The sequence below is a fragment of the Microcaecilia unicolor genome, chromosome 1 (assembly GCF_901765095.1).
Source record: "Microcaecilia unicolor chromosome 1, aMicUni1.1, whole genome shotgun sequence".
NCBI classification, from domain to species: Eukaryota; Metazoa; Chordata; class Amphibia; order Gymnophiona; family Siphonopidae; genus Microcaecilia; species Microcaecilia unicolor.
In genome coordinates this window covers 736,717,296-736,744,859 of record NC_044031.1, presented here as the reverse complement: position 1 = coordinate 736,744,859, position 27,564 = coordinate 736,717,296, and the positions used below count along the sequence as shown (strand labels likewise).

Below are 27,564 nucleotides of genomic sequence, written 5' to 3'. Positions count from 1 at the left end.
CAGACATGTTGAAAGGGAATAGACCTAATCAGCTTAGATGGGGAGAGAGAGAGAAGCAAGCCTTTTCGGCTTTACGGTTAGCATTGTGTGAGGAACCCCTGCTTAGAACGGTAGACTTTGAGAAACCTTTTGTGTTGCATACAGATGCTTCAGGTGTGGGGTTAGGTGCTGTATTATCCCAGGTACATGAGGGGGAGGAACACCCAATTTTATATTTAAGCCGGAAGCTGCTGCCTCATGAAACTCGGTATGCCACCATTGAGAGGGAGTGTCTGGCCATTAAGTGGGCTATTCAAGAGTGTCAGTATTATTTGGAGGGATGCCCTTTTAAACTGATTACTGACCACGCTCCTTTAAAATGGTTAGGGCAAATGAAGAACAATAATGCGAGACTCATGAGGTGGTATTTGGCATTACAGCCCTTTCAGTATTATATTGAGCATCGGGCGGGGAAGTTATTGCAACATGTGGATGTATTGTCCAGGATTGCTAGTCTGGATGGAGAAAATGGTAAAAGGAAAAGGACTAGCAATATTTTGAGCAGGGGGGTATGTGAGAATCAGAGAAGCCACAGAGCCCAGAATGAAGGGGGGAAGAGAGAAAAGCCAGAGTGGAAAAACTACAGATCCCAGAATGCATTGCAGGAGGGGCGGAGGCAGGAGCTTAGAGAACACAGATTTCAGACTGCTTGGAAGAATAGGAGAGAGGAGGACAAACGAGTACCTGAGCCACATGAGAGGAAAGGAGAGGGGGGCTGATTGGGAGATGGAATCAGCTGAGGAGAGGGTGGAACACCTGAGGGAGGGGGTGGAGAATGGGGGGATGGAATGGGAGGAGTTGGAGCAGATAGGAGGAGGAGGTGTGGAAGAGGAAATGGAGGTGGGAGAGGAAGTGGCTGGAGAAGAGTGACTTCTGGAGGAGCCCAAAAGTATCAGGAAAGAGTAATAGTCAGGAGAGATCCGGCGGGTGGTTGTCAAGAGGTAAAGTGTTGACAAGTGAGGGTGGTGGATCTTTAAAAGCCTGGCTAAGCTGTGCTGAGGAAAAAAGCCTAGCTAGGCTGAACGGTTGTGAGGCCTTGCTGAAGAGGGCGTTGTTGGGAAGCCTGGCTAGCAGAACTGTGGTTAAAGCCTGACTAGCTGAACTTTGTGGGAAGGCTGGGCTAGCCGAACTGTGTTTGAAGCCTGGCTAGCAGAACTGTGGTTAAAGCCTGACTAGCTGAACTTTGTGGGAAGGCTGGGCTAGCCGAACTGTGTTTGAAGCCTGGCTAGCAGAACTGGGTTCAAAGCCTGACTAGCTGAACTTTGTGGGAAGTCTGGCTAGCCGAGCTGTGTTTGAAGCCTGGCTAGCAGAACTGTGTTTAAAGCCTGACTAGCTGAACTTTGTGGGAAGTCTGACTAGCCGAGCTGGGTGTGAAGCCTGGCTAGCAGAACTGTGTTTAAAGCCTGACTAGCTGAACTTTGTGGGAAGTCTGGCTAGCTGAGCTGTGTTTGAAGCCTGGCTAGCAGAACTGTGTTTAAAGCCTGACTAGCTGAACTTTGTGGGAAGGCTGGGCTAGCCGAACTGTGTTTGAAGCCTGGCTAGCAGAACTGGGTTTAAAGTCTAACTAGCTGAACTTTGTTTAAAAGACTGTCAAGCGGAACTGTGTTGCACTGCCTTGCTAGCGGAACTGTGTGGCAGTGAGAGCGAACTGCACGGACGAGTGTGGAGTCGGAAGTGGACAGCACGGATAAGTGAAGGAGACAACTACGCGGCCGGGAGGAGCGGCTGACACAATGTTATGGATGAATAGTATGGATGAGAGAGTGTGTTTGATATGAATTGATATATTTTATAACAATGTGATATAATCAATAAGTAAATTTATAGTGATTACTTATGTGAGAATAAAATATCTGTTTTGCAATATATACAGTTGTTGTTAATTTTGAATATTAAATTGATACAACTAGTTATTGATTGTGAACCTTGACTTATAGTATAGTATAACCAAAAGGACATACCTCTGCTACTACAGGACCTGAGTAATTAAGGCGCCAGGTTTCAGTAATAAAAACTAATCCTAAATCAGAACTAGCAATAACATCCCTTAAAAACAATGACTTGTTACAGATAGATCTGGCACTAAAATAGCAGCATAGTACAGGAATACTGGATGGCGATGAAGAATTTTAAACCTTATGGCTATTTCTCATGCATTACTTGGAGGTGACCAATGAATTTTGGAGATCGGATAAATTGTTTGTACTTTTTGATAGAGTTAGAAAGGGTCTTGCAGCTTCAAAGGCTCCCAGTAGCTCAAGGAAATTATATCTTCTGCCCCTACTCTGGAGGATAAACAAATTCCTCAGGGTTTGAGGGCTCACTCCACAAGAGGCATTGCAATCTCATGGGCAGAACTGTATATGGAATTACCAGAGGACATTTGCAGAGGGGCAACATGGTCTTCTTTTGTGACCTAGTGGTTAGGATGGTGGACTTTGGTCCTGGGGAACTGAGGAACTGAGTTCGATTCCCACTTCAGGCACAGGCAGCTCCTTGTGACTCTGGGCAAGTCACTTAACCCTCCATTGCCCCATGTAAGCCGCATTGAGCCTGCCATGAGTGGGAAAGCGAGGGGTACAAATGTAACCAAAAAAAAAAAACTCTGCAAACCACTACAGGATTGATGTGGCAGTTAGGCCTCATTCAGCCTTTGAAACTCAAAAGGGCAAGGGTTGCTGAATCACTTTCATGTTGAGAAGCGCTTCGCTAGATCGCACAGGTTCTGGGACTGGTCTGGTGAAAATAAGGAATGAAAAATTATTCCTTACCTGCTCATTTTCTTTGCTTCAGACCCACCAGACCAGTCCTGTTTCCCGCCCTAACTTTTGTATGTTCTACAGTTATTTCCACTAGCTGTTTCCTTGCTGTTTGTTTTCCAAAAAATAAAGAGAACAATGAATATGGATTTTATAAGGGAGTAAGAAGGGAACATTTGCAATAGCAATTGAGACTGGATTATCATACTGATTACCTCAGTCTGCAGGGTGCCCTTATAGGGCAGGACTCACATCTGCTGGGACTCAAGGAAAGAAGATTGGCAGGTGTTAAAAAGATGGCTTAAACTAAGGAATTGACCCGTCAAGTTCTTTCCTATACCGTTCAAATAAAAAAGTAAGAAACAGGCAGGTGAAAAGTTTCTACAAACTGTGCTGAAACACTGCACAGGCTTCAGTTTTCAGCAGTAAACGCTGTCCACACAGTCCTGTTGCTTTCTCATCCAAGACAATTGGGAAAAGAGGCTGTTACCTGAACAAAGCTGTGAGGAGCGTGGATACGAAGGGCGTGGAAAGCAAACTTCTGGACATTTTACTGGTGCCAGTTGATTTACCCTTTCCAGCTTTCTCTTTCAGGATGTCCGACAGCTTGCTGTAACACTTGAAGAGGCTCAAAATCTCCTCGAATTTGTTCTTGCTGTTATTAAAATAAAAAAAACAAAGCAACAACAATTATAAAATTAAAGCCACAGCTTTTTGTAGCAACGAGGTCTGACAATTTTGAAATATTGTCTAAACTATAGGCCTGCTCGTATGAGGGTGGTGAACTCAAATAGGTTGAGCATAAAAACACGCATGGGTCAATTTTCAGCAGCAGCAGTGAACTTTAATTTAAACACTGGCTCTAGCTGTAGGATAGGCGGTGGCACAGAATATCCCCATATCTACCTCTTCACACCAGAAATCTCAGCCGACATCCAGGCCGAAGTATCAGCCTGCCTGTCTGACACTGCTACCTGGATGTCTCAGCGCCATCTGAAACTAAACATGACCAAGACTGAGCTTCTTATCTTTCCCCCTAAACCAACCTCTCCTCTTCCCCCATTCTCTATTTCTGTGGATAACACTCTCATCCTTCTTGTCTCATCAGCTCGTAACCTTGGGGTCATCTTCGACTCCTCCCTCTCCTTCTCTGCACATATTTAGCAGACTGCTAAAACCTGCCGTTTCTTTCTCTATAATATCAGCAAAATTCGCCCTTTCCTTTCTGAGCACACTACCAGAACCCTCATCCACACTCTTATCACCTCTCGTAACTTGCTTCTTACAGGTCTCCCACTTAGCCATCTCTCTCCTCTTCAATCTGTTCAAAATTCTGCTGCACAACTAATATTCCACCAGTGTCATTATGCTCATATTAGCCCTCTCCTCGAGTCACTTCCCTGGTTTCCTAACCGTTTCCACATACAGTTCAAACTTCTCTTAATGACCTATAAGTGCATTCTCTCTGCAGCTCCTCAGTACCTCTCCACTCTCATCTCTCCCTACACTCCTCCCCGGGAACTCCGTTCACTGGGTAAATCTCTCTTATCTGCACCCTTCTCCTCCACCGCTAATTCCAGACTCCATTCCTTTTATTTTGCTGCACCATATGCCTGGAATAGACTTCCTGAGCCAGTGCATCAAGCTCCATCTCTGGCCGTCTTCAAATCTAAGCAAAAAGACCACCTTTTGGATGCAGCTTTTAACTCCTAACCCTTATTCACTTCTTAAGAACCCTTATTTTATCATCCTTACTTTAATATTCCCTTATCTCTTGTTTGTCTGTCCTAATTAGATTGTAAGCTCTGTCGAGCAGGGACTGTCTCTTCATGTTCAAGTGTACAGCGCTGCGTACGTCTAGTAGCGCTATAGAAATGATAATTAGTAGTAGTAGTATATAATGGTTTAATTTAGGACTTTTTTCTGGCCTCAGTCAAACTACATAGCTATATTGATAGCAGCTGAGTATCACTGCTATCCATGTAGTTGGACATTAAACTCTTGCACCTGCCCAGCACTATCCATATCGTGCTGCACTGATTTGAGAGATTTTCAACAGCACTATCCAAATAGGGCTACAAAATCCATTGATAGGGGGGACTTACATGATTAGTGGCAGTGCTAAACATATGAATATTGGCCTGATGTAAAGACTAAGAAGGACCAACTGCCACTAACACGCTAGTGCATTTTTGTTCCTCTAGAATTCTATTACTCCTATTCTGCAAAGATCTGTTGTCCATGTTCCTCATGATATATATAATAAACTTGCTTCTAAAAATACCACCAGCCCAAACCTATCCTAGGAGATTGCTTGCCAGCAGGGTTTTCAGGATAGATGTAATAAATATGCATGAGAGAGATTTGCATGCACTTCGAGCAGTATATGTAAATTTCTCTCATGCACACTCATTATAGATATCCATCTGACGAAGAAGGGCAACCTTCGAAAGCTAATCAAGAAATGTATTAAGTTATGTCCAATAAAAAAGGTATCATCTTATTTTCTTTTCCATGTTTTATTTTGTTTGATTTCTATTGATAACCTTAAGAGTGAACTAACACGGCTACCACACCTCTCTAATTAGGACAGAGAAACAGGACAAATAAGGGATAAGGACAAAGGGTAGCAAGATTCCGGAATCCCAAAGAGTAGCAAGCTTCTGTGCAGAGTCCCAAAGAGTAGCAAGATTCCGGAACACAAATAATAGCAAGATTCCGGAATCCCAAAGACTACTACTACTACTACTTATCATTTCTATAGTGCTACTAGACTTACGCAGCACTGTACACTTGAACATGAAGAGACAGTCCCTGCTCGACAGAGCTTACAATTTAATTAGGACAGAAGGGCAACCTTCGAAAGCTAATCAAGAAATGTATTAAGTTATGTCCAATAAAAAAGGTATCATCTTATTTTCTTTTCCATGTTTTATTTTGTTTGATTTCTATTGATAACCTTTAAAAGTGGACTAACACGGCTACCACACCTCTCTACTTATAGATATCCAGAAATCCAACTAGCTGGAGTTTCCCTAGGCCATGTTTGAGATCCACTGCACTAGTTTGCTGTTCTGTTTACATCAAAAGCCTGTGCCACTTCTTATTCCACATCACAATTACTCAAACTGATATATTTACAAACTTGGTTTCCTGTTTTCCAATATCCTGTAATATTTTTAATAATACAGCTTGGTGTTATTCTCTGCTCGCCCTTCATTTTCCTACCTATAATTCCCCACACTGAAGTTATACTCCATCAGAACCTCACAAACTCCCATGACCAGGAGGGCAAAGATGTTATTTTTCATACCGACACCAGACGTAGAAGAGAAATCTGCAGACTTATCCTAAAAGGAAAAATTAATAGAGAATAATCACCAATTCACCATTTCCTCCCTGCTTCCCCAAGAATTTTGATTCAAAACCACCACAATGAAGAAATAAGAAGCCAATGTCATTTTTAAAAAGCTTTTTTTGAAAACGTTTAATAAACTCTAATGGGGGGGGGGGGGGGGGGAACCCCAGACTAAAGAAGTGCTTTTTTTACAAACTTGGGGGTCACAACCCTCTAATGTGTTGCAGCACTCCAGTGGCTGGGTTGAGGCCGACTGAAGTGTAGCTTTTGCTACTGATTCAAGGATTCTGCTTAGTTTTCAGAAGTTTGACCTACATGATACCTGTACTCTCAGCACTGCTCTTCTGACGAGGGGCAAGAAACACAACTGTATAAGCATTGTACAGTTCACAGTTCCTGAGCTGTATGTAGCTGCGGGAGTATCAAAGACAATGAGTGAGCTGGTTTCACTAATTCTAGTTTACTTCCCTCCACTTAATGTCATAAGAACATAAGTATTGCCATACTGGGACAGACCAAAAAGGTCCATCAAGACCAGCATCCTGTTTCCAACAGTGGCCAATCCAGGTCACAAGTACCAGGCAAGATCCCAGAACAGCAGACATATGATTTTATATTTAAATATTTGTATAAACGTACAAAAAACAATATTCTACATAACTTATTTATGAATCACAACTAGAAAACAATAACAATGAGCAACTAAAATACCCCCCCCCCCCCACCACAGTGGTGTTCCTAGGGTGGCTGACACCTGGGGCGGAACGCCAATGCACCCCCACCCAGGTGCAGCGCGACCCCCCCCCCCCCCCCGGCGAAAGGACACCTCCCCCCAGCGAAATGACGGACACCTCCCCCCCAGGTGCATTTTTACCTGCTGGGGGGGGGGGGGGTGCCGCGCGCCTGTTGGCTTCGCTCGTTCCCTGCTCCCTCTGCCCCGGAACAGGAAGTAACCCGTTCCGGGGCAGAGGGCGCAGGGAACGAGCGTTGCCAACAGACACGTGGCACCCCCCCCCCCCCCCAGCGGCGTGCACCCGGGGCGGACCACCCCCACCGCCCTTGGTACACCACTGCACCACCACCATCTACCCTCCCAACCCCAACAATAACTGACTTCTACTTCCCCAAGAATCCTAATCCAGCCTGTTAAAATATCCAGAGGGGCCATTTGGTTCAGATATCTCAAAATCTGGCTTACGCTGCCAGACCAAATAACCCCCTAGTAAGAGGATATGCAGGAAATTTAATAATAGCCTGTCTTTTGTGTATGATGTGCAGCGCTGCGTATGCCTTGTAGCGCTATAGAAAAGATAAGTAGTAGTATAGGTGGAACCTGGGCCGGTTTCAGCACACATGCTTGCACTGCGGAGTCCCACACCCAGCCACGCCACGCAATGCAGAGAATATAGAGATAGGTGCACATAAGCACAAAACTCACACGCACACATCTCCAACTGCCAGTTACTTAATTAGAAACCTGCTATCTCCATTACCAGCTCAAAGTCCTCCAGTTCACTCTTGATCATTCTCCGGGTAATGGAGTCCATCATCTCTTCTAAATCCTGCTGGGACCCCATTTCATCATCTTCATCCTCATCCTCCTCATTCTCACTCGGCTGCTGTATGCTGTTTCTGCACCATATCAGACACAGCTGGACACAGCAAAGCAGATGAGCCTGAAAAACACAAACGGGGAGAAATTAGACCTTACCTGCTAAAAAAAAAAAAAAAAAAAAAAAATTTATTTTCTCTAGTCTTTCCAGACCAGTCCAGATGCATGGTTAACATGTACTCCTGCCAGCAGATGGAGATTAATGATTTAATGCTGCCATCTTATATATGGTCCTGTGCAGTCTACAGCTAGCCAGTATTTCTCTAACGAAGCAATGTTGCAACTAATTCCTCTAATTCTCCCTCACAACCAAGAAACAAGAGCTGACCACTTTTAACTTCTCAGCAAAACCAACTTATATATTGCAGTTTGAAGAAAACAGACTAATGAGGACAAGACTGCCTAGCCCCGAAATCTGTACAAGCTCTTTTATCACATTTCCTGCAACTCATGGGTGGGTTCTGGACTGATCTGGAGAGACTCAAGGAAAGAAAATTAGAAAGTATAATATATCCCCTTCCTTATCATCCCTCCAGACCAGTCTAGATGCATGTGAAGTACCAAAGAAGTATTGAAGGAGGGAGGCATCAAGACAAACCTGCTGTCAAATGCTAGCCACAAATGCTGCATCTTGACAAGCCTGCACATCATGCAAATGAATATAACAACATTCATGTGACTGCCCTGCAAATCTCCTGTAGAGGGACTAGCCCTTGATCTACCTAAGATGCAGCTTGGCCCTAGTGGAGTGTGCGTTTTCAGAGCAGAAGGCACTAGGCAGCCCCGCATGATGTATGCCAATGGGCGACCTCAGGGTATAAGAACATTTAAACGGTAACGGAATTCAAACATGCGTGGGATAAACATAAAGGAATCCTGTTCAGAAGGAATGGATCCTCAGAAGCTTAGCCGAGATTGGGTGGAAGAGCCGGTGGTGGGAGGCGGGGCTAGTGCTGGGCAGACTTCTACGGTCTGTGCCAGAGCCGGTGGTGGGAGGCGGGACTGGTGGTTTGGAGGCGGGGATAGTGCTGGACAGACTTATACGGTCTGTGCCAGAGCCGGTAGTGGGAGGCGGGGATAGTGCTGGGCAGACTTATACGGTCTGTGCCAGAACCGGTGGTGGGAGGCGGGGCTGGTGGTTGGGAGGCGGGGCTAGTGCTGGGCAGACTTCTACGGTCTGTGCCAGAGCCGGTGGTGGGAGGCGGGACTGGTGGTTTGGAGGCGGGGATAGTGCTGGGCAGACTTATACGGTCTGTGCCAGAACCGGTGGTGGGAGGCGGGGCTGGTGGTTGGGAGGCGGGGCCAGTGCTGGGCAGACTTCTACGGTCTGTGCCCTGAAAATGGCAGATACAAATCAAGGTAAGGCCTACACAAAAAGTAGCACATATGAGTTTATCTTGTTGGGCAGACTGGATGGACCGTACAGGTCTTTTTCTGCCGTCATCTACTATGTTACTATGATAGCCTTCCAAAGTCCCATAGAAACCTATGGAACTTTGGAAGGCTAAGTGCTTTGAAAATATGCCTCTATGTATAATAGCCTCCCTTAAGCCACTGGGCTAACACTGCTTTAGATGCCTGTAAGAGTAAACAATCACCACCTAGTGGTAGGACAGACATACAAATTGGAATTATGCACTCTGGGAATTATTCATGCCTCCTAATGAGCAATCCTAACTCCTTCTAATCTATAGTTATACTACCAAACTGAAAATATGAACCTGATAGTTATCATTTCTTTATGTTAGTAAAATCTTTATTATTTCTATATACATAGGTAACGTTGCCTCCCATCATGAAAACACTGCTATTGTGTGGGTCAAATTTATAACAGAACACCTATGTGAAAAGTCCAAAAATGTGTATTTTATGAAGATAACAAAGGCGCCTACGTGCTTTTAAAACAGGCTCCTACATGACCTCTTTTAGTTGAAAAATGCTCCCAAAAAACGTATGTAAAGATGTATTTTATAACTACACATTTACACTGCAACTTCATCCTAGCTGTCCAAACTATGTCCCTAGGCACTGTCTTGTAGTAGGTCTATTTTTTTTTCCACACATGCAAAACCATCCATAATTTTAAAAGAGTCTATTTGTGGGTAAAACATGCTTTACAGGTGAAGAGAGTTTTATAAAATAACACCCTTAAAATGTACGCCAGAAGTGATGGTTATGGTTGACATCAACAGCTTGAAACGGTGCACCTAAATGCTAGTACTGCAAGTTTACTGCTCTAGAGGCATTCCCTCTCTCAAATATGGACTGTGATTAGAGAATGACACGGGGGCCCGCGGGGGAATGGGATGGGAACAGAGCCCGTGGGGACGAGGACAAACTTTGTCCCCGTGTCATTCTCTACTTTGAAGCCTGTTGATGAACTGGACCGTTATTTACGTTTGAGTGATGCAGAAAACAATATTTTGACTTTTTTTGGAAAAACAAGCAATCCAAAATCCCAGGAATAACATGTACAGAATGTTTGTACGTTTGGGAAGCTTGCCAGGTGCCCTTGGCCTGGATTGGCCGCTGTCGTGGACAAGATGCTGGGCTCGATGGACCCTTGGTCTTTTCCCAGTATGGCATTACTTATGTACTTATGTACTTATGCTGACCACAGCTGGCAAAATTTGCATGGGGGATCCTGTATATTCCTGCTACCAGCACATCTTCTGAGAAGAAATCTTCTGCAAGAAGGACTGTGGAAGACAGGAGAGCTAGACTGAATCCTGAAATTGTTGAAGACTTATTCATCCATAGATTACAAAAATCGTAACAGTGTTCATAGGGCATATTTCTTCCCCACTAGGGAATATACAACAGGTTGTATTTTGTACCCCTGGACATTTTAACAGGTTGGATTAGGATTCCTTGGGGTAGTAGAAGTCAGGTATTGTTGGGGTTGGAAGGGAAGAGGGTGGGGGGGAGGGTTTATTATAGTTGGCTTGTTATTATTGTTTTCTATTTGTGATTTACAAACAGTTGCACAGCAGATGAGGACAGAGCCCACGGGAATGGGGTGGGGATGGAGACAGAGCCCGCAGGGACGTGGCGGGGATGGGGACAGAGACAGAACCCGCAGGGACGTGGCGGGGATGGGGACGGAGACAGAACCCGCAGGGACGTGGCAGGGATGGGGACAGAGACAGAACCCGCAGGGACGTGGCAGGGATGGGGACAGAGACAGAACCCGCAGGGACGTGGCGGGGATGGGGACGGAGACAGAACCCGCAGGGACGTGGCGGGGATGGGGACGGAGACAGAACCCGCAGGGACGTGGCGGGGATGGGGACGGAGACAGAACCCGCAGGGATGTGGCGGGGATGGGGACGGAGACAGAACCCGCAGGGACGTGGCGGGGATGGGGATGGAGACAGAACCCACAGGGACGTGGCGGGGATGGGGACAGAGACAGAACCACGGGGAAATGGCAGGGATGGGGACAAACTTTGTCCCTGTGTCATTCTCTACTGTGAAGGAAATTCAAACCCCAAATTCAAACCCCACTAATAGCATAGACTTACCCATGGAACAGAATGCTGTCATGCATAATTAAGTGTCAGCAATTCTAAATCTAAAGGCAACAGTTTATATTCAGAATAACCCAACTCTTCAAGCATCTTCCATGCACCTATAGAATACTAGCACATAAGCACATGATTGTTACAGTTATGTATGTAAGTGCTAGCTGCACACTCAGGAGTATTCTATAACATTGGTGCGCAACACGCTAATTCCCTAAATCTATAAGTCACCAAAACTTGCAAGTGCAGATTTGAGCACATGCCCAATTTGCACACACAACTTAATTGAATAATGAGCTAATTAGTGTCAATTGGCTTAGCAATTACTGTCACTAATTAGATTTAATTGGTATTTACGCTCATAAATTTAGGAACGCATTCCACGCCTAAAATCTGTGTGTGATCTGAAAGAGGGGGCACGGAAATGGCAGGGTCATAGGGGTAACGAGGGCATTTCTAGCCTTTACGCACATGGTTATAGAATAATGGGGCTACACGCCTAATGAAGGCGCGTACATTTGCACTATGTTAGGTGCAATTCCCAGTCATAAATGCTATTCTATAAACTGCACCTAACTTTAAGCACAGCTTATAGAATAGCGCTTTTTTTTTTCTGTGCCAGTTTTTGCCGCTATATATATAGAATCTAGCCCTAAGTGCAAAATTTCAAGGGTACATACACGCTAAAGTGCCACTTTTAGGTGTCTGCATTTACGCCTGCTATCGACATGGTGTAAGTGGTTACATCTAAATGTTTGCGTGCAGATGCCAACTTAAGCTACTATATACCATTAGAGAATTAGCACTTGGCATGCTGCATCTTGGTACCTAATCTTTGCCACCCTTTATAAAATTGCCCCCTTTTGTGGAGTGGAGAAGCAGTCTAGTGGTTAGTGCAGAAGGCTTTGATTCTCACTGCAGGTCCTTGTGACTCTGGACAAGTCACTTGACTCTCCATTGCCCCAGGTACAAATAACTACCTGTATATACCATGTAAACCGCTTTGAATGTACTTGCAAAAACCATAGAAAGGCAGTATATCAAGTCCCCTTTTCTCTATTTGAGATTCTACATGGAACGTTGCTAGTGGAGGAGTAGCCTAGTGGTTAGTGCTGCAGACTTTGATCCAGGTGAACTGGGTCTGATTCTCACTGCAGCTCCTTGTGACTCTGGGCAAGTCACTTAACCCTCCATTGTCCCCAGGTACAAATAAGTACCTGTATATAAATGTAAACCGCTTTGATTGTAACCACAGAAAAGTGGTATATCAAAACCCATCCCCTTTCCCTTTAAGAGAATACAGTTATTTGTGATTCACGTACTGTATATAAAGCTGACATCCAACTGAAATATGCAACACTTTATAATAAATGATATCACCTTAATTGCTTTATAAGCTCTTACCAGTGGTTCCTGCAAAAAGACCTGGTCTCCCTGAGCAGAAATACACCCCTCTAATTTCACCGGAGGTAACAGGTCTGCTTCTGGTTCATAGTATCGTTTTAGCTATGCAAGGAAAAGCAAAGAATTGCAATGAATATATGATATAGGGGGGGAAAAAAGCATGCTTGAAAACTGCCTCACTAAATATTATTTAATCCAAATTAATCCCAGTTACAGTTTGGCAGGGTACTCTCATCACATCTAGACAAAGGAAGAGAAAAGATAAAGATAGAATGAACATTTCGATATACAGCAGGATTTTCCATAGATTGAAAAGTTTAAGAACAAGGAGTCATATAGAACTGAAGGGAGGGAAGCTCAAAAGGAATGTGAGAAAATACTTTTTAAATGAGGGAAACTGACCACTGAAACAGACTTCCAATGCAGGTATTAAAAGCCCAAATAGTGACATGTAAGGGACAAACACAAAGGTGAATTTTGTTAGGCATCGGGATGATCTCTGCTAAGTGTAAATTCTATAAAGGCTGTTTTACATGGAATAGCCTTTATAGACTATTAGGTTGGCACACATTTCATGCCTAACTTTGGTGCGAGCGTTAGGCACTGAAATGCAGGTATTCAAAAAAACTGCGCCAAAATTTTGGGAACGCCCCTTACCCACCCAGGCCCCTCCCACGTCCACACCACCTTTGGAACTGCACGCTATGAAAATTAGACATACTTTATAGAATATGGTGTAGGGCAGATCCGCGTTAACCTGTTTAAAGAGACTTATGAAATGAATCCTTCTTAAAAGACTTAATTTCAAAACTACACCAGAACAAACCATTATCGAACTCTTATTATTAGGTTACTTTAATCACATTATTATTATTGTATGTTATACCTTGTCCTTGATCTCATATGCCTGATATGAATTGTTTATTTACTCCCTATTTTTCTGTTATTTTTATGTACCTTAATTGTATCAATAATCTGAACTTCTCATTCTGTTAATGGCGATCGTCATTGCGGCATAATGTAAGCCACATTGAGCCTGCAAATAGGTGGGAAAATGTGGGATACAAATGCAGCAAATAAATAAACAATGGCTTCCAATTACGGCCCAGTGGGATTTTCAAGATTTCAGCAATGAATATGCATGAGATCTATTTGCATATAATAGAAGCAGTACATGCAAATCAATCTCCTTCATGATCATTGTGGAGGTCTTGGGGACCCCGCTGGGTTGTGGTTCGAGAGGTCCTTGGTCGCCCACCCCTGCCCTAGAACATTAATTGGAGATCCTGGTTTACTGCCAGGATCTTAGGGGACTCGGCATAAATATGTGAGAAATCATAGCGGACATTTCACATTATTTCATTATTATTATATAGTATGCCCTATCAGATTGACTCTACACTTGTCTTTTAGATTGTGCACTTGTCTTTAGATTGTAAGCTCCTTGAGCAGGGACTGTCCTTCCATGTTAAATTGTACAGCGCTGCGTAACCCTAGTAGCACTTTAGAAATGTTAAGTAGTAATAGTAGTAGTAGTTAACACCAATCATCACTAATTTTAGCCAATTACTTTGCACTCAGATCTTTGATCCGCACACAAACTTGAGTGCCTAACTTTGGACAGCCTATACAGAATCTCCCCCCTCCCCCTCGGGATCTTAGCGGCAAAAGAGGGAGAGAGATCATGGCCAGACAGAAAGAGCTGGTCCCTTCCAGCTGACTCTCTGTGCAGTAAAAACATTAGATAAATACCTTGTGTCATCAACATACCCCAGACCTGGAAAGATCCACTCAGGAATACAGTTTGTACCACCATCTTTTGTTCCCTACCTGAAGACTAGGTTTTCTTTCCTGTTAAATATATTATATTCCCCGACACCTGTTTTACCTGTGAGAGCAGTGTCTGCAAGATGGAGCTGGCCAGCTGAGAGTTTCTACGCAGCACGTCGTAAAAGCCCTATTGGATGAGAAGTTTAAGCTAGTCACAGAGGTTTCCAGCCACACATTTGCACACCCAATTCAATCTATGCAAGACAAATCCACTGCGTCTACAGGTCTTTGTAGATTAGTGTTAAGGACAACAATTTCATGCACACCCATTCTTGTTGAAGGCACCTAAAAAGTACTCTTTACAGTTCAATTGCAGCTTGTACAAGCTTTCTGCTATCATGACAATCACCTTCATTTTGGTATCTCACTTAACAGCATTGCCAAGTGTTGATCTCAGATGCGCCACCAATACTCGTGTGTATAAGCCCAGCCCCGTGGTTGTTTTCCGTTGCTCTACAGAGTGTAAAAAATGCTGCTATTTAAGTAAAACAGACAAGCTAGGGATGTTTTTGCAGTTTAGTTACTTTTTAAATTGTAATCCAAACAGCAAAGATTAGTTTTTCCATGCAGGGACAACTTTGAGTAGCTCATATGGTTGCAGAGTACAAAGGCACTTTTTCTTCATGCACTTGGAAGCAGGGCCGGTCTTAGCAAGTGCGGGGCCCTATGCAGACCAATCTGATGGGGCCCCATCCTAGCCCCGCCCCCACCCTATCTCCAGGGCCATCCCCAGCTCCAGGGCTGGGCTCCGCATCTCCCTCCCTCCCTCCCAGCTCCAAGGCCAGCTGGCCGGTCTCTCTCTTTCTCCCTCCTACCCACCAGATCCAAGGCCCCCCTCCCTCCCCACTCCAAGGCCTGTCTCTCTCCCTCCCACCCACCAGCTCCAAGGCCCCCCACCCAGCTCCCTCCCACCCACCAGATCCAAGGCCCCCCACCCAGCTCCAAGGCCCCTCTCCCTCCCTGCTCCAAGGCCTGTCTCTCCCTCCCTCCCACCCACCCACCAGATCCAAGGCCCCCCACCCAGCTCCCTCCCACCCACCAGATCCAAGGCCCCCCTCCCTCTGAATTTTAAGTTACCTCGTCATCGACGTCGGAGCGGCCAGGAGGTAGTAGCAGCAGCCTTGAAAAGCGTGCGAGCTGCTGGGCGGCGCTTCGGGAGCCTTCCTTTCCCTCGCTCAGCTCTGGTCCCGCCCTCAAAACAAGGGCGGGACCAGAGCTGAACAAGGGAAGGGAAAGGAAGGCTCCCCCAAAGCGCCACCCAGCAGCTCGCATGCTTTTCACGGCTGCTGCTACTACCTGCCGGCCGCTCCGACGTCGACGACGAGGTAACTTAAAATTCAGAGGGCGGGGGCGACTGGAGCTTGGGCGGTTGGGGCGGAGCAACTTCAGGCACGCCGCGCGTGGCCCCCTTGAGCGTGAGGCCCTATGCGGTCGCCTTGGTCGTCTCGCCCTAAGACCGGCCCTGCTTGGAAGCTAATTTTCAAAAGGGAGACTATACAGATATGTACCCTTTGAAAACTAGCTAGCATTAAGTACACATGCTAAAAGTATCCGTTATATTCAAACTGTCTGGAATAGCCAGTCCCAACGCCTCCAGAGAAGAACGAACTGTGTCCCAACAATTGGTGCAAATAGTCCATCACAGCTCTCCAAAAATCTTGAGCCACTGACCAACTCAGAAAGCATGCAAGACTGCAATTCTAGCTCCCTTGCATTTTAAACATCAATAATGAAATACCCTGCCTGATACAGTTGAGACTGAGTAAAATATGCTGTGTAGAACTTGAAAATAACATTCTCGTGAAGTTGCATCATGCAGTATTTTTCAGTATGTCTGTGCTACTGGTTTCCACATTCCAACCTCTCAAAAGTCCTATCTAGTTCTCCTTCCCACCTGATTTTTTTTTTTTTTATAACAGCAAAATCTTTAGATTTTCCCACCACTTGCAAGATAGACCCTGACTGGGGAAATATTATTAAAGAGCATTGTCAGGTTAGCCCTCAAGTCAGACTGTAGCCTACCTGTATCTAGTGTTTAATATGACAGTATGCAAACTTGACCCCCCCCCTCCCCCAGAGAGAGAGAGAGAGAGACAGAAAGAGAGATTACAAATGATCTATTTTGAAGCCCAAGTGTGAAGGCCACATTCTCCGGAATCAGGAGAAAATCTGATATGTGGGGATCTCCTCTCAACAACAGAACCAATATTTTCCAAACTTCCCTGGAACAACCCTTTTTATGTTGTTAAACACATGTGCCTTCTGAACCCCACACATATGTTTCAGAAAGAAGTAGTTCTCAGACTGGTCACCTTACCAAGGTAAGTGGCTTTGAAAACTGTCCTCTCTATTTCCAAAATGTACATTATTTTCTCACTGTACATAGCAACTGAGAATACCTTTCGATAAGAAGTGACCCTAAGTACTCCTTGCTGTTTGTACTATTTTGCAACATTTATGGAGGATCTCAAAAGAAGTGCCACAGACTTGTTCATTCAAAGTATTAGAAGCCAACATTCATTTTACTGTACCTCATAAAGCATGAGTCGAACGTCTGCCTGCTGACTCAGGCATCTGCGCAGGCCGCTCAGGATTTCAAGGCAAAAGGCCTCATTAGCTGCAGCGTTATAACGCATATGAACATCCACCTGAACCTGAGTGAAAATGCAGAAGAACTAAGTCACTAAAGGAAATGGACATGTCCTCTTACCCAGCAGGTTCACGCTAGGAGCAGCAAAGATTTGGGCCGGGGGGGGGGGGGGGGGGGGTTGGTTTACTTTTTAAGGTCTTCTGGCTCCAAGCTGGAGTGTTCTACAACTTCTTATGAAAGAATTCAGACAGATGTCAATGGAAGATGATCTGGTGCGGGAGGTAATGGTGCTGGGGTCGCTTGATAACAGTGATCGTAATATGATCGGATTTACTACTACTACTATTTAACATTTCTAGAGCGCTACTAGGGTTACGCAGCGCTGTACAAAAAAACAAAGAAGGACAGTCCCTGCTCAAAGGAGCTTACAATCTAAAGGACAAGAAGGACAAAAAGTGCAGTCAATCAAAAATTGGGACAGTCTAGATTTCTTGGGTAGAGGTACAATGGTTAGGTGCCGAAAACGACATTGAAGAGGTGGGCTTTGAGTAAGGATTTGAAGATGGGTAGGGAGGGGGCTTGGCGTATGGGCTCAGGGAGTTTATTCCAGGCATAGGGTGAGGCGAGGCAGAAAGGGCGGAGTCTGGAGTTGGCGGTGGTGGAGAAGGGTACTGAGAGGAGGGATTTGTCCTGTGAACGGAGGTTACGGGTAGGGGCGTAAGGGGAGATGAGGGTAGAGAGGTAGTGAGGGGCTGCAGATTGAGTGCATTTGTAAGTTAGTAGGAGAAGCTTGAATTGTATGTGGTATCTGATCTGATATTAGCTTTAAAGTAAGTATATATAGGAAATCAAATGCGTTAGCGTTTAACTTTGAAAAAGGAGACTATGATAAAATGAGAAGAATGGTGAAAAAAAAAAAAACCTTAGAGGAGCGGCTGCAAGGGTCAAAAATTTACATCAGGCGTGGATGCTGTTCAAAAACACCATCCTGGAAGCCCAGGCCAAACATATTCCGCATATTAAAAAAGGAGGACGGAAGACCAAACAACAACCGGAATGCTTAAAAAGTAAGGTGAAGGGGGTGGAGGCAAGATGTCGCCGTGAGAGGAGTACAGAGAAGCTGATCTCAACATACCTCTCCCACTCTTCAGTGTATAGCTGGGTTTCCTCGTTTTTGATGCTTAAGAGGAGAGGCAGACAGAGCGTTAGCTCCGCAGCGCTTGTCTTGCCGGTGGAGGGGACGTCGGATCGCTTCTTAGTCCCAGCAACATTATCGGGAACGCCTTCACTGCCGGAGACTGTGGGGAGAGGGTTGCTACACTCCCGGCTTGAAGCAGAGATATCTTTGAGCCCCGAATTGCGGAATCCTCCTCCTATGCCGGCGGACGCACCGAGAAGGGACCAGGAGACCCCGGATCTTCAACAAATGACGTGGTCTCCTGGCATGGGTGCCGACTCGAGTGCAGGAACTCCGTCTATCCCCACGCTGGAAGCGACGGGTGAAGGAGGAGAGAACAAGCTTGGAGGAAAACAACATGGCAATGGAGGGACAACTACCGAAAGATTCCACACTTGAATTAGGCTTACTAAGTCAGTCTTTTTTGCCTAGAAAACCAGAAACTATAACTTTAGACACTATATGGGATGCTCTGGTGGGCCTGGAAGTTTCTCTCTCACAAAAGTTTATTTCCTTAACTCAACAATTTAACTCTATGTCTGAAAAAATACCATTAATGGAGAAAAAAAAGTAGCAATCCTGGATAAAGAGATTGAAAATAATTCTAAAATACTTCAGAACTGTCAACAAATTCAAGTTAATATGATAAAAGAGAATTTATACCTTCAAAACAGGATTGAAATTTTGGAAAACTATCAACAATCTAATACGCTTAGGTTAATAAATTTTCCTAAGCAGGTTTCAATCTCACCTCTTATTACCTTTAAAAAATATCTAACGGAAATTTTGAAAATTCCTGAACAACCACATCCTCCTATATCAAAAATTTACTATTTGTTACCTTTTGTAAAGAAAGATTCAGACCATGGAATAGGAGTTGGTGTGCCAATGGAGACTTTAGATTTGAATTTAACCCAAATAATTGAAGAAGAAAATGTGGGATTGACAAAAGCAACAGTGGAGTGGAGGAGAGGCCTAGTGGTTAGGGTGGTGGACTTTGGTCCTGAGGAACTGAGTTTGATTCCCACTTCAGGCACAGGCAGCTCCTTGTGACTCTGGGCAAGTCACTTAACCCTCCATTGCCCCAAGTAAGCCGCATTGAGCCTGCCATGAGTGGGAAAGCGCGGGGTACAAATGTAACAAAAATAAAATAGATACTATTGGAGATTCTACATGGAATGTTGCTGCTATTGGAGATTCTACATGGAATGTTGCTACTATTGGAGATTCTACATGGAATGTTGCTATTCCACTAGCAACATTCCATGTAGAAGGCTGCGCAGGCTTCTGTTTCTGTGAGTCTGACGTCCTGCAGGACGTCAGACTCACAGAAGCAGAAGCCTGCGCGGCCACATTGGTGATCTGCAAGGGCCGACTTCTACATGGAACGTTGCTAGTGGAGGTGTAGCCTAGTGGTTAGGGTGGTGGACTTTGGTCCTTAGGAACTGAGTTCAATTCCCACTTCAGGCACAGGCAGCTCCTTGTGACTCTGGGCAAGTCACTTAACCCTCCATTGCCCCATGTAAGCCGCATTGAGCCTGCCATGAGTGGGAAAGCGCGGGGTACAAATGTAACAAAAATAAAATAGATACTATTGGAGATTCTACATGGAATGTTGCTGCTATTGGAGATTCTACATGGAATGTTGCTGCTATTGGAGATTCTACATGGAATGTTGCTATTCCACTAGCAACATTCCATGTAGAAGGCTGCGCAGGCTTCTGTTTCTGTGAGTCTGACGTCCTGCACGTACGTGCAGGACGTCAGACTCACAGAAGCAGAAGCCTGCGCGGCCACATTGGTGATCTGCAAGGGCCGACTTCTACATGGAACGTTGCTAGTGGAGGTGTAGCCTAGTGGTTAGGGTGGTGACTGTGGTCCTGAGGAACTGAGTTCAATTCCCACTTCAGGCACAGGCAGCTCCTTGTGACTCTGGGCAAGTCACTTAACCCTCCATTGCCCCATGTAAGCCGCATTGAGCCTGCCATGAGTGGGAAAGCGCGGGGTACAAATGTAACAAAAATAAAATAGATACTATTGGAGATTCTACATGGAATGTTGCTGCTATTGGAGATTCTACATGGAATGTTGCTGCTATTGGAGATTCTACATGGAATGTTGCTATTCCACTAGCAACATTCCATGTAGAAGGCTGCGCAGGCCAGACTCACAGAAGCAGAAGCCTGCGCGGTCACATTGCTGATCTGCAATAGTGGAGGAGTGGCCTAGTGGTTAGGGTGGTGGACTTTGGTCCTGGGGAACTGAGTTGGATTCCCACTTCAGGCACAGGCAGCTCCTTGTGACTCTGGGCAAGTCACTTAACCCTCCATTGCCCCAAGTAAGCCGCATTGAGCCTGCCATGAGTGGGAAAGCGCGGGGTACAAATGTAACAAGAATAAAAAAAAATAAAAGTAACTTTTATATTACAACCTGATAGAGACTGGATTCTGAAATATTTTCTTCATAAAAAACAAGTTTTCCTGAATTGTAAAATAAGAATGTTTCCAGGTGTCTCTAAGACAACACAAAAGAAAAGACAAGAGTTTCTAAAATTACACCCTAAAGCTTTGCAATTGGGCGCTTTATTTTGGCTAAACTTTCCTTGCAAATGTGTCTTAAAGTTAAATTCTATCAAATATGTATTTTTTTTTATTCTAAACAGTTAAAACTCTTTCTTGGAAACTAGGATAGCTGTCTCACAGGAGCCACAACCAAGGATTGTAATCACTTCTACTCCGTAATAAGTATTAGTATTACTGGGCTCTCTTCTCAGAATATGTAAATTTGTATGGTAGAGATATTATTTTCTATTTCCTTAAGTATTGTGTACTGCCTCCCAACATAGTGGACTACAGATGAGTAAAGGATCATTTGCTTGAAAATAAGTTGATATAACAAAAATTTTGTATAGAAGTTATGACAAATAGTCATCTTTTCATTTCAAGATCTGTACTTGAAGTTAAAATGTAAATGAATAAAATAAAATTATTTTAAAAAAAAGTGAGGTGAAGGAAGCTATTAGAGCTAAAAGAAAATTCTTCAGAAAATGGAAGAAGGAACCGACTGAAAATAATAAGAAACAGCATAAGGAATGTCAAGTCAAATGCAAAGCGCTGATAAGGAAGGCTAAGAGGGACTTCGAAAAAAAGATTGCATTGGAGGCAAAAACATATAGTAAATTTTTTTTTAGGTATATTAAAAGCAGGAAGCCAGCAAAAGAATCATTTGGACCGCTAGATGGCCAAGGAGTAAAAGGGGCAATCAGGGAAGACAAAGCCGTAGCGGAGAGATTAAATGAATTCTTTGCTTCGGTCTTCACCGAGGAAGATTTGGGTGGGATTACGGTGCCAGAAATGGTATTTGAAGATGATGAGTCAGAGAAACAATGAATTCTCTGTAAACCTGGAGGATGTAATGAGGCAGTTCTACAAACTGCAGAGTAGCAGATCTCCTGGACCGGATGGTATTCATCCCAGAATACTGATAGAACTGTAAAATGAGATTGCGGAGCTATTGTTAGTAATATGTAATTTATCCTTACAATCGAGCATGGTACCGGAAGATTGGAGGGTGGCCAATGTAACACCGATTTTTAAAAAAGGTTCCAGAGGAGATCCGGGAAATTATAGACCAGTGAGTCTGACGTCGGTGCCGGGCAAAATGGTAGAGACTATTATAAAGAACAAAATTACAGAGCATATTCAAAAGCATGGATTAATGAGACAAAGTCAACATGGATTTAGTGAAGGGAAATCTTGCCTCACCAATCTACTACATTTCTTTGAAGGGGTGAACAAACATGTGGAGAGCCAGTTGATATTGGGTATCTGGATTTTCAGAAGGTGTTTGACAAAGTACCTCATGAAAGACTCAAGAGGAAATTGGAGAGTCATGGGATAGGAGGTAGTTTCTATTGTGGGTTAAAAACTGGTTAAACGATAGAAAACAGAGAGTAGAGTTAAATGGTCAGTATTCTCAATGGAGAAGGGTAGTTAGTGGGGTTCCCCAGGGGTCTGTGCTGGGACCCCTGCTTTTTAACATATTTATAAAAGACCTAGATTTGGGAGTAACTAGTAAGGTAATTAAATTTGCTGATGACACAAAGTTATTCAAAGTCATTAAATCGCGGGAGGATTGTGAAATATTACAAGAGGACCTTACGAGACTGGGAGACCGGGCGTCTAAATGGCAGATGACGTTTAATGTGAGCAAGTGCAAAGTGATGCATGTGGGAAAGAGGAACTCGAATTATAGCTACGTCATGCAAGGTTCCACGTTAGGAGTCACAGACCAAGAAAGGGATCTAGGTGTCGTCGTTGATGATAGGTTGAAACTTTCTGCTCCGTGTGCTGCTGCGGCTAAGAAAGCAAATAGAATGTTAGATATTATTAGGAAAGGAATGGAAAACAAAAATGAGGATGTTATAATGCCTTTGTATTGCTCCATGGTGCAACCGCACCTCGAATATTGTGTTTAATTCTGGTCGCCGCATCTCAAAAAGGATATAGTAGAATTAGAAAAGGTGCAGAGAAGAGCGACAAAAATGATAAAAGGGATGGGACGACTTCCTTATGAGGAAAGGCTAAAGCGGCTAGGGCTCTTCAGCTTAGAGAAAAGGCGTCTGAGAGGAGATATGATAGAAGTCTATAAAATAATGAGTGGATTTAAATGGGTAGATGTGAAGCATCTGTTTACGCTTTCCAAAAATACTAGGAGTAGGGGGCATGTGATGAAGCTACAATGTAGTAATTTAAAAACAAATCAGAGAAAATGTTTCTTCACTCAACGTGTAATTAAACTCTGGAATTTGTTGCCAGAGAATGTGGTAAAGACTGTTAGCTTAGCGAAGTTTAAAAAAGGTTTGGACAGCTTCCTAAAGGAAAAGTCCATAGACCATTATTAAATGGACTTGGGGAAAAGCAGTATAAAATGTTTTGTACTTTTTTTGGGATCTTGCCAGGTATTTGTGACCTGGATTGGCCACTGTTGGAAACAGGATGCTCGGCTTGATGGACCTTTGGTCTTTCCCAGTACGGTAATACTTATGTAAGATCTTTTTAAGCAATGGATAGATTATTTCAAAACACTGCTTAAAAATGTGTATTTCATATATTATTTATAAGACAGTTTGGAATCACAATTGTAAAAGCATAAAGAAGGGCTTCCCAAAAACTGTCCTGGTGACCCACAGATCTTCAGGATACCCATAACAAGAGTACGAGATGCATTTGCATACATTAGAGATCACCCAGCATAAATGGAATATATGGAGCTGTGCTCAACAAAGATGGAGCTGCACTGATCAAGCATAGAAAGCTCAGCACATAAAGACGGAGCTGCGCTCAACAGGCAGCAACAGATGGAGAAACACCCAGTCATCAGAAATGGAACTGTGCCCCACAAAGGATCCATAGCCACAAGAAACAGGAGGTGTTTATGCCCCTGTACAAGTCGTTGGTGAGGCCCCACCTGGAGTACTGTGTTCAGTTTTGGAGGCCGTATCTTTCTAAGGATGTAAAAGAAATTGAAGTGGTGCAAAGAAAAGCTACAAAAATGGTATGGGATTTGCGTTACAAGACATATGAGGAGAGACTTGCTGACCTGAACATATATACCCTGGAAGAAAGGAGAAACAGGGGTGATATGATACAGGTGTTCAAATATTTGAAAGGTATTAATCCGCAAACGAACCTTTTCTGGAGATGGGAAGGCAGTAGAACTAGAGGACATGAAATGAGATTGAAGGGGGGCAGACTCAAGAAAAATGTCAGGAAGTATTTTTTTCATGGAGAGAGTGGTGGATATTTGGAATGCCCTCCCGCGGGAGGTGGTGGAGATGAAAACGGTAACGGAATTCAAAAATGAATGGGATAAACATAAAGGAATCCTGTTCAGAAGTAATGGATCCTCAGAAGCTTAGCAGAGATTGGGTGGCAGCACCGGTGGTGGGAGGCGGGGCTAGTGGTTGGGAGGCAGGGCTAGTACTGGGCAGACTTCTACGGTCTATGCCCTGAAAGTGGCAGATACAAATCAAGGTCAGCTATACACATAAAGTAGTACATATGAGTTTGTCTTGTTGGGCAGACTGGATGGACTATACAGGTCTTTCTCTGCCGTCATCTACTATGTTACTGCATAGCCCCCAGCAGGAGGGTCCCGGAACAGCAGCCATGAAGAGGCTGGTGAAGACACCACAAACCGTCATTCGCCGATCAGCAAAAGACAGAAGGCTGCAAACTGCCAGGCAGTGGCGTAGGGCGGGGCGGTGAGGGCGGTCTGCCCCGGGTGTCATCGGGTGGGGGGGTGCTCCGCTCCCGCTGCTCCGCCTTTAAAACTTTTTTTTTGAAGCGCCGGAGAGTGGCAGGCAGCGCGCCTCGCGTCTGCCCTGCTAGTAAAGAAGATCTCGCTGATGTCGTCGCCCTTCCCACATTCAGTCCCGACCCCCTGAGGCAACTTCCTATTACCGCGAGGGCGGGCGGGACTCAGTGTGGGAAGGACGACGTCAGCGAGATCTTCTTTACTAGCAGGGCAGATGCGAGGCGCACTGCCCACCACTCTCCAGCGCTTCGAAAAAAAACAGCTGTGGGGGGGGGGACTCAGAGGGGAGAAGGGGATTGGGGAGGGGTGGGGGTGCTCAGAGGGGTGCTTAAAGGGGATTAGGGAGGGTGGTGGAGCATCAAGGAGGGAAGAAGGGGATTGGGGAGGGTGGGGGCGCTCAGAGGGGTGCTTAAAGGGGATTAGGGAGGGTGGGAGAGCATCAAGGAGGGGAGAAGGGGATTGGGGAGGGGTGTGGGACCTCAGAGGGGTGCTTAAAGGGGATTAGGGAGGGTGGGGAGCTCAGAGAGGGGAGAAGGGGATTGGGGAAGGGTGGGGGAGCTCAGAGGGGTGCTTAAAGGGGATTAGGGAGGGTGGGGAGCTCAGAGAGGGGAGAAGGGGATTGGGGAGGGGTGGGAGAGCATCAAGGAGGGGAGAAGGGGATTGGGGAGGGGTGGGGGAGCTCAGATGGGTGCTCAGGGAGGGGAGAAGGGGATTGGGGAGGGTGGGGGTGCTCAGAGGGGGGAGGGGAGTGCTCAGATGGGAGAAGAGGTCTGAAGCTGGAACTGGGGTCTGACAAGGTGGCAGGAGGGAAAATGGGTCCATGCCTGGGGCAGGTGGGAGAATGGGTCTGGGGCTGAAAGGGGGGGGATGCAAGGCATGTGGTGGATGAAGGGGACTGGAACTGGGGGCTGAAAAGAGGGGGCAAAGAGAGAGGGGACAGATCCTGGATGGAAGGGGGGCACCTGAGGGAGGGCAGACCCTGGACGGATGGGAGAGGGAAGGCAGAGAGAAAGGGCAGATGGTGGGTGGAAGGGGAGAGAGAAAGAGGGCAGACTGGGGCAAATGGTGGATGGAAGGGGCAGAGATAGAGGGCAGTTGTTGATGGAAGGGGGAGAGAGATGGCAGACTGGGGCAGATGGTGCATGGAAGGGGCAGAAGTGGATGGAAGGAAGAGAGGGCAGACAGTGGATGGAAGGAGCAGAGAGAGAGCGAAGACAGATGCTGGATAGAAGGAAGACAGTGAAAAGATGAGGAAAGCAGAAACCAGAGACAACGAACTGTAAATATATATTTTTATTTTTTTGCTTTAGGATAAAGTAGTATTGTAGCTGTGTTAATAAATGTTTATAATAGAACAAGTAAATAAGGTAATCTTTTTATTGAACTAATTTTAATACATTTTACTTTCGGAGAACAAAACCCCCTTCCTCAGGTCAGGATAGGACACTGTAACAGTACTATACTGAATTGACCTGAGGAAGGAGGTTTTGGCCTCTGAAAGCTAAATGTATTAGTCCAATAAAATGATATTATTTGTTTTATTTCTATTTGTTAATTTGTAAAGTGGTAATTGGTATTTGTTAGTTTTTTCAAATTTACATCTGCTGTCTTTATATTTTGCACAGTACTAGAGGACATTTTCTGTTTCTGTGGTGTTGCATTGTATGCAGAGTCTGGCATCGGGGGTTCAGTTTAATTTTTGTCAAAATAGAAAGTTTATGATTACTTATTCTATAGTGGATTAGGGTGTATCTGTATTTGTGAAAAAGACATGGCTTTCGGTTGGCATTGACTGTGCAGGATCGACGATCTGTACTAATCTGTCTGTTTTCGTTTTACAATAGGTGAATTGATGTTCTAGTGCTCACTGTAGTGTTTAAGATGCTTTCCTTTTCCTTGTGTGACTCGTACAAATTACTGCTTATGGTATGGTAGAATTGCTCTATAGGTCCTGAGTGTTTTGTATTCTCGGTATGCCTAGTACTGGATTTCGGGGGGGGGGGGGGGGGGGGGAGGGATGTTAAAAAATGACCGGCCCCGGGTGTCAACTACCCTAGCTACGCCACTGCTGCCAGGTACTCAGGGGGCATCCCACCCGGCTCCTACTCCACATCACAAGGCTACAGTGGCCTGAAGGTCAATTGTGCAAGTGCTAAATAATCTGAAGGGCAATTGCCCATGCCAGAACGGCCCCAAGGTGGCTATAAGTGAAGAGAGCCATGAGGTGGAAATGTCGCCATATGAAGTCGAAATCCGTAGATGCATTGTGGCTGAATCCAGATAGCTGCAGAAGCTCAGAGATACTCCCCTCTCCTCCAGAATGCCACAAACAGAAATCTGCTCTCTTCCAGCATTTTCTTTTTTTAAGTTCTGTGAGGAAGAGGAGGAAGGAAGTGGCAGGAGAGTTGGGGGGGAAGGGACCTGAATCAGGCACCTCTACTGACCTAGACACCACCAAGCTCAACTGAACCAGGAAACCTGGAACAGGAGCCACAGGAGCTTGTGAGACCATCCACCGCCTGCTGGAGATAGAGTACCAAACTGACCACTGCCACATAGGGCGGTATGCTCCTTGGTCAGTTAGTATTCTCTACCTCCAAACTGCTGGTAGATGGTCATAATCCACAAGCCTCTCGATTTGTCAGCTACTGATGACAAGGAAGTATTGTTCTATGTTTTTTAACATTCTTCTCCTACCATAGAAAACTACCAAAGCCTCTCTGAGTCACTTAGGTCCAAACATATGAGCACAATCAAGAGCAGCTCTTCTCACCTGACTAGCACCAATAGCCTGGCTGCACTGAGATGAGGACAAGCTGCCCAGGACTTTAAAATTCTTCAGCAGAAGTAAAAAACCTGCAACTGCTGATTTCCGAGCATCGATCTGGCTGAAAGTGGGAGAACAGAGAGAGGGAGGAAAAGTCAGTCAAGTCACATCACTTACTATTTAATT

At 45.0% G+C, this 27,564-nt stretch overlaps 1 protein-coding gene across 2 annotated transcripts in view; it reads right to left on the bottom strand.

The window, feature by feature from the left end:
* Positions 1-27,564, bottom strand: part of FANCI (FA complementation group I) — a 188,926-nt gene that overhangs the window by 67,856 nt on the left and 93,506 nt on the right. For both annotated transcript variants that reach the window (XM_030189691.1, XM_030189690.1), the window contains 7 exons: positions 27,385-27,499; positions 17,058-17,180; positions 14,585-14,653; positions 12,697-12,798; positions 7,650-7,832; positions 6,027-6,148; positions 3,289-3,453 (listed from right to left, as the gene is read on the bottom strand). In XM_030189691.1, coding sequence (XP_030045551.1) covers positions 3,289-3,453; positions 6,027-6,148; positions 7,650-7,832; positions 12,697-12,798; positions 14,585-14,653; positions 17,058-17,180; positions 27,385-27,499 — 879 coding nt within the window. The remainder of the gene's footprint in view (positions 1-3,288; positions 3,454-6,026; positions 6,149-7,649; positions 7,833-12,696; positions 12,799-14,584; positions 14,654-17,057; positions 17,181-27,384; positions 27,500-27,564) is intronic.